Source organism: Homarus americanus, unplaced genomic scaffold (genome assembly GCF_018991925.1).
Source record: "Homarus americanus isolate GMGI-L3 unplaced genomic scaffold, GMGI_Hamer_2.0 scaffold5686, whole genome shotgun sequence".
Classification (NCBI taxonomy): Eukaryota; Metazoa; Arthropoda; class Malacostraca; order Decapoda; family Nephropidae; genus Homarus; species Homarus americanus.
In genome coordinates this window covers 150,001-157,500 of record NW_024722572.1, presented here as the reverse complement: position 1 = coordinate 157,500, position 7,500 = coordinate 150,001, and the positions used below count along the sequence as shown (strand labels likewise).

The 7,500-nt window shown below is 41.6% G+C and overlaps 1 protein-coding gene across 1 annotated transcript in view; it reads left to right on the top strand.

The window, feature by feature from the left end:
* Positions 1 to 7,500, top strand: part of LOC121862793 — a 38,966-nt gene that overhangs the window by 12,005 nt on the left and 19,461 nt on the right. Inside the window, exon 3 of the mRNA XM_042361104.1 lies at positions 4,224 to 4,362. Within this exon, the coding sequence (XP_042217038.1) occupies positions 4,224 to 4,362 (139 nt within the window). The remainder of the gene's footprint in view (positions 1 to 4,223; positions 4,363 to 7,500) is intronic.

The window sequence follows — 7,500 nt, the reverse complement described above, 5'->3', positions numbered from 1 at the left end:
ACAAAAAACAAAACAAACCCCCCTTATAACCCCCCCTTTCCACCTCCCCCTCACACCCCCCTCTCTTTCCATCTCCCTCACACCCCTTTCATTCTCCCAATCCCCCATTCCGCTCATCCATTTGTCAACACAAAAGAGGGAGGGGGAGAGAGGAGGGAGGGAGGAGGGAGGGAGGAGGAGGAGAGAGAGGAGAGAGAGAGGGGAGAGAGGAGGAGAGAGGGAGAGGGAGGAGGAGGGAGGGAGAGAGGGAGAGATAAACAAGAACGGCTAAGTAGAAAAAGAAAAGATGATCCAATGCATGAAGTCACCTCCATCTCTGACTCCAAGACGAAGAGGAAGAAGGAGGAAGAGGAGAAGAGGAAGGAGGAAGAGGAGGAAGAGTAAGAGGTGGAGGAAGAGAGGAGGAAGAGGAAGGAGGAGGAAGGAGGAAGAGGAAGACGAGGAAGAGGAAGAAGGAGGAAGAGGGAAGGAAGGAGGAGGAAGAGGAAGAAGGAGGAAGAGAGAAAGAGGAAGAGAAGGGAAGAAGAGGAAGAGGGAAGGAGGAGGAAGGAGGGAAGAGGAAGATGAAAAGAGGAAGAAGGAGGAAGAGGAAGGAAAAGGAGGGAGGAAGAAGGAAGAGGAAGAGGAGGAAGGAGGTGAGGAAGAGGAGGAGGAAGGAAGAAGGAGGAAGAGGAAGGAAGGAGGAGGAAGAGGAAGAAGGAGAAAGAGGAAGGAGGAAGGGAGGAGGGAAGGAGGAAGGAGGAAGAGGAAGAAGAGGAAGAGGAAGAAAGAAGAAGAGAGAGCAGGAATAACAAGGCAGAATCAATAAGTACTAGAGTAAGAAGACGAGTTCTCTTGTGTCAAGCCAAGACGAAGATCACAGGAAAGCCCTCTTCCTTTTGTCAACACAGGAGGAAGAGGAAGAGGAGGAAGAGGAAGAGGGGAAGAAGAGAAGAGAGAAGAGGAAGAGGAAGAAGAGGAAGAAGAGTGAAGAGGAAGAGGAAGAAGGAGAAGAGGAGAAGAAGAGGAAGGAAGAGGAAGAGGAGTAAGAGGAAGAAGAGGAGGAAGAAGGAGGAGGAGGAGGAAGAAGAGGAAGAAGAGGAGTAAGAAGAGGAAGAAGAGGAGGAAGAAGAGGAAGGAGGAGGAAGAAGAGGAAGAGGAAGAAGAGGGAGAAGAGGAAGAAGAGGAAGAAGAGGAAGGAGGAGGAAGGAGAGGAGTAAGAAGAGGAAGAAGAGGAGTAAGACGAGGAAGAAGAGGAGTAAGAAGAGGAAGAAGAGGAGTAAGAAGAGGAAAAAGAGGAGAAAGAGGAAATAAACAAGAATCAATAGACACACACAGATGAGGAAGAGAGGAAGAACAAGAACAAAAAAGAGGAAGAAGAAGAATCCAATCCTCTTGATATTACCTCCACGACGACAGCATCACCAGAACCCCTATGATGTGAAGATGGGTGACTGGATACCCTCTTTCATCTCCTCGTGTCAGCCAAGTTTCTTCACCTCTATAACTTATACAACACTGAGTATCTCTGGTGTAGTGAGAGAGAGAGAGAGAGAGAGAGAGAGAGAGAGAGAGAGAAGAGAAGTATATGATACTCATTCTATAAGGAGGACAGAAAGAGAGAGGCCAGACAAAAAAGCAAGAGAGAGAGAGAGAGAGAGAGAGAGAGAGAGAGAGAGAGAGAGAGGAGAGAGAGGAGAGTCACCAAGCCCGACTCTATACCACAAAAGGTTATCCATAAAAGACTCTCCTCCTCCCTAAACCTTCCTTCACCTCCTTTCTTCCTCCTCCTCCTTCCCCAGACGACAGGAAGCTTGAGAGGCCTTTAATGGCGTCGGAATTACTCTAAGACTCTACCTAACCTAACCTAACCTAATCTAACCTAACCTAATCTAACCTAACCTAATCTAACCTAACCTAACCTAACCTAACCTAATCTAACCTAACCTAACCTAACCCTGACTTAAGTGAATTATTGCATAGGAATCTCTGAGAATAATTTGGTCCGGAATTTCACTAGTGGTGGTTGTGGTAGGTTGTGGTGGTGATTGTTGTTGTTGTTGTTATGGTGGTGGTGGATGGAAGTGGTGATGGTAGTGGTTGTGGTAGGTGGTGGTAGTTGTTGTAGGTTGTGATGGTGGTTGTTGTGGTGGTGGTGGATGGAAGTGGTGATGGTAGTGGTTGTGGTAGGTGGTGGTAGTTGTTGTAGGTTGTGATGGTGGTTGTTTTGGTAGTGGTGGATGGAAGTGGTGATGGTAGTGGTTGTGGTAGGTGGTGGTAGTTGTTGTAGGTTGTGATGGTGGTTGTTGTGGTGGTGGTGATGGTAGTGGTTGTGGTAGGTGGTGGTAGTTGTTGCAGGTTGTGATGTGCTGTGGTGGTGGTGATGGAAGGTGATTTTGGTATTGTGGTGGTGGTGGAGAAGTTGTTGTAGGTTGTGATGGTGGTTGTTGTGGTGGTGGTGGTGGTGATGAAGTATGATGGTAGTGGTTGCAGAGGGTAGTAGCTGTTGTAGGTCAGATGGTGGTTGTTGGTGGTAGTGGTGATTGGAAGCTAAGATGGTAGTGGTTGTGTAGTAGGTGGTAGTAGTTGTTGTAGGTCAGGATGTGGTTGTTTTGGTAGTGGTGATGGAAGTGGTGATGGTAGTGGTTGTGGTAGGTGGTGGTAGTTGTTGTAGGTTGTGATGGTGGTTGTTTTGGTAGTGGTGGATGGAAGTGGTGATGGTAGTGGTTGTGGTAGGTGGTGGTAGTTGTTGTAGGTTGTGATGGTGGTAGTGGTTGTTGCTTAGGTTGTGGTTGATAATGGAGGTTATTGTTGTTATTGGTGATTGTTATGGTGGTTGTTGGAGGAGGTGGTGGTGGTGGCGATGATGGTAGTGATTATGATAGTGGTTGTAATGGTGGTTGTAGCTCGTTATAGTTCTTGTAGTTGTAATAAATATTGACATACCTGAATTTGTCGTTGTTTTTGTTATTGTTTTTGTGTTTGTTGTTGTTTTGTTACGTTTACAATTAGAGAAAAAAAAATCAGCATACGAGTTTTTCAGAATTTTTTTTTGTGTCTTAACTTACGTGGGTCAGTTAGGTACGTCCTCACATCACCAGTTATAGAGGAAGGTGAGAGACAGGTGAGAGACAGGTGAGAGATAGGAGGCAGGTGAGAGACAGGTGAGAGATAGGAGGCAGGTAAGAGGCAGGTGAGACAGGTGTCACTTCTTCTAAGGGGTCTAACCATCGTATCTACTGATGACCACATAAATTTTCCCCCAAAACCGACAAATTTCCCCACCCAAACCGACAAATTATCCCCCAAACCGACATATTATCCCTCAAACCGACAAATTATCCCTCAAACCGACAAATTATCCTCAAACCGACAAATTATCCTCAAACCGACAATTTCCCCACCCAAACCGACAAATTATCCCCAAACCGACAAATTATCCCTCAAACCGACAAATTATCCCCCAAACCGACAAATTATCCCTCAAACCGACAAATTATCCCCCAAAACCGACAAATAATCCCCAAAACCGAAAAATTTTCCCCTAAATCCCACAAAATTTCCCCAAAAACCACAAATTCTCCCCCAAAACCACAAAATTCTCCGCAAATCCCCAACTTCTCAACCAAATCTCAAATTTCCCCCATCCCCAAACTCCCCCCAAAACATCATCCTCTCCAAAAAATTCCCTCCACGTATCTTCCCCCGCAACATGAGAATTTACCTCCATTTCACTATAAAACACTAAACAACGCCCTCACAGTAAACTAGGCAGTCTCGTCACCAATAACAATTAACTATTATGAAAGAGACTACGTAATGCCGCTAACGACTCGAGTGGAACAAACTATGCTGTTGGCTCGCAAAATATAACAATGGTATATTATTCTTGACGTAATTGCATGTAAATTCGCCCGGAGAGTAAGACCAATAATTTTCACGCCAGATAATTGGTGTGTGTGTGTGTGTGTGTGTGTGTGTGTGTGTGTGTGGTAGTACATTTGGTATTGTTATTATTTTTCGGTGAGGTGAGGGAGGTGAGGTGAGGTGTGAGGTAGGAGGTTAGGGCTACATACATATATATATATACATATATATATATTATTCTTAACACACACACACACACACACACACACACACACACACACGTGCACACACACACACACACACACACACACACACACACTCAATATCAGTGCTGGTCTTCTCACTTGTTCTAACACGTCTCAATTCATGTTCGCCAGGCTGGTTCCTTGTCTCGCCTGACGAACGGGTGCTCAGCTCACCTAGCGAAGGGTTCTACCTCTGCTGACGATCCCAACGCCCGCCCTGACGAACAGCTTCACGTCCACGAGAATAAACCCACAACAAAGAAACATAAAGGTAGTGTATTTGTTATGATTTTTACTTGTTGTCTTTGCCCTCTACTGTGATTTCCTTTAGAGGTTTGTGTGTGTATGTGTGTGTAGGTGTGTGTGTATGTGTGTTAACAAGAAATACAACAACACCCACCTGTTCATCACCAACCACCACCACCAACAACCAATTCCCTGCCAACAACCACCACTACCTTTACCAAACCACCACTACCACCCCCAACAAACCAACAAGTCTCAACAACCACCACTTCACCCCCAACAACTACCACCACTAATTCCCCAACCACCACCAATTCCCCCCTAACAACCTTCATGCTTCACTGCTGGAGTTAATACCCTATTCTATCACTAATGGGGACTGCATGGCCCTTGGACTTTGTTGTGGTGGGAAGACGTAAACACACACACACACACACACACACACACACACACACACACACACGCACACACACACACACACACACACACACTCCACATAACTCTCTCTCTCTCTCTCTAACAACAACCACATCAGTTATGAGTCACCCTCCAATATCCCGTTTTCTATGATAAATTAATCACAGAAAACGGAAGTCGTGGTGACCGTCCTGAAAATATTGTTAACGTGAGAAAATTTTAGCGAGAGACTGTCGTAAAATTTTAACACCAGAGTTTTTTTTTTACGGGTTTTAATAAGCGAGTTTATCAGAGGCAGTGAAAAAAGTTGGGCTAGGTTTAGGTTGGGTTGGGTTAAACCATCATCCTTAAAGGGTTAAACCATCATCCTTAATGGGTTAAACCATCATCCTTAAAGGGTTAAACCATCATCCTTAAAGGGTTAAACCATCATCCTTAAAGGGTTAAACCATCATCCTCAAAGGGTTAAACCATCATCCTCAAAGGGTTAAACCATCATCCTCAAAGGGTTAAACCATCATCCCCGAAGCGGTTAAACCATCATCCCACGGGTTAAACCATCATCCTTAAAGGGTTAAACCATCATCCTTAAAGGGTTAAACCATCATCCTCAAAGGGTTAATCCATCATCTCAAAGGGTTAAACCATCATCCTCAAAGGGTTAAACATCATCCCTCAAAGGGTTAAACCATCATCCCTCAAAGGGTTAAAACCATCATCCTTAAAGGGTTAAACCATCATTCCCTGCCGGTTAAACCATCATCCCTAAAGGGTTAAAACCATCATCCTGCCGTTAAACCATCATCCCAGCGCGTTAAAACCATCATCCCCATGGTTAAACCATCATCCTCAAAGGGTTAAACCATCATCCTCAAAGGTTAAACCATCATCCCCAAAAGGGTTAAAACCATCATCCCTCAAAGGGTTAAACCATCATCCTTAAAGGTTAAAAACCATCACCTCAAAGGGTTAAACCATCATCCTTAAAGGGCTGGGGTAAACCATCATCCTGTAAAGGGTTAAACCATCATCCTCAAAGGGTTAAACCATCATCCTTAAAGGGTTAAACCATCATCCTTAAAGGGTTAAACCATCATCCTTAAAGTGTTAAACCATCATCCTCAAAGGGTTAAACCATCATCCTTAAAGTGTTAAACCATCATCCTTAAAGGGTTAAACCATTATCCTTAAAGGGTTAAACCATCATCCTCAAAGGGTTAATTTTTATAAGTGAAGACGAAAATACTGTATAAATATTTCAATAAGGTTTTTGGTCCAAACTTCTTCATTAAAAAGTACAAAAGTTTATTAATTTAAGAAATCATTTGTTAAAAGTTTTTGTTAAAAGTTTTGGAGATGAAAAATATTATAAAACTTTGTAATTGTTTTTAGATGGGATAAATAATTTGATTAATATTGATATTTGTTTTGTTATTTAAATAAACACGTAACGATGTGGTAGGAAGGTAAACATGTCCAGGTAAACAATTAACATCATCCAGGTGTGTCCCAGCAACATCGTCCAGGTGTGTGTTTACATCTTAAAGACCTCGATATAAAGACCCCAAAATTGACTTAAATTAGTATACTAAGTTGTGTGAGTATACTTGGTGTGAGTATAATGCCTTGAAATGTATCTTAATTAGCATAATAGACCAGTTGGTATAATTTATGGCTTAAACATTATACTTGGAGTTAGAACAAGACGAGATTTTATGTCTGATAATTTGTTTTCGTTGTGATAATTAATTTTTTTATGATTATACCAATTATTAATTAATTAGATATATAATTAAGTTTTAATTATCTAAAGTTACAAATTAAGTAGATTATTTTTTTTTCTCTTTTTACAAACTTTCTAAGAACTTTTTCCCCAAGATTTTTTCATCAGATTTTTCAGACAACTTAAGGAATAATTATTCTCCTTTGTGATAATTAAGAATAATGCAATAATTTATAGGTTAGATTATGATGTCTTAACACTAAGTCAGGGTGATTATAGTGAGAGATAGTGGGATAAAGACAGACAGACAGACAGACAGACAGACAGGCAGGCAGGCACACAGACAGACAGACAGACAGACAGACAGACAGACAGGCAGGCAGGCAGACAGACAGGCAGACAGACAGACTGGCAGACAGGCAAATCATTAGGTGCTATAGATACAAAATCAGATAGATAGATAGATAGATAGATAGATAGATAGATAGATAGACAGATAAATTCTATATACATGCACAATTTCCTTCAAGTAGAAAAAAAATATAAATTGAAAAAAATAAAATAAAAAATAAAAAATACGATAGTTTTTGTTGAAATAAAAAAGTTAACACATTTAGTAAGTATTTAAATGTTAGATAAAGTTTGCTGGTAAAACATATGACCAGGGACTTGCAACAGCCATCGTGATATACCGGAAAAAATACTCAGATTTTTTTTTTCAATTTGTATCGCTATATATAAAACTTATATGTATAATAACAGTAAATATAATGAACGTGACTGAGTGAACCTAACCTAACCTAACCTAACTTAAGGATAATTAAACCTAGCCCAACTTTTTTCACTGCCTCTGATAAACTCACTAATTAAAACTCGTAAAAAACTCTGGTGTTAAAATTTTACGACAGTCTCTCGTTAAAATTTTCTCACGTTAACAATATTTTCAGGACGGTCACCACGCCTTCCGTTTTCTGTGATTAATTTATCATAGAAAACGGGATATTGAAGGGTGACTCATAACTG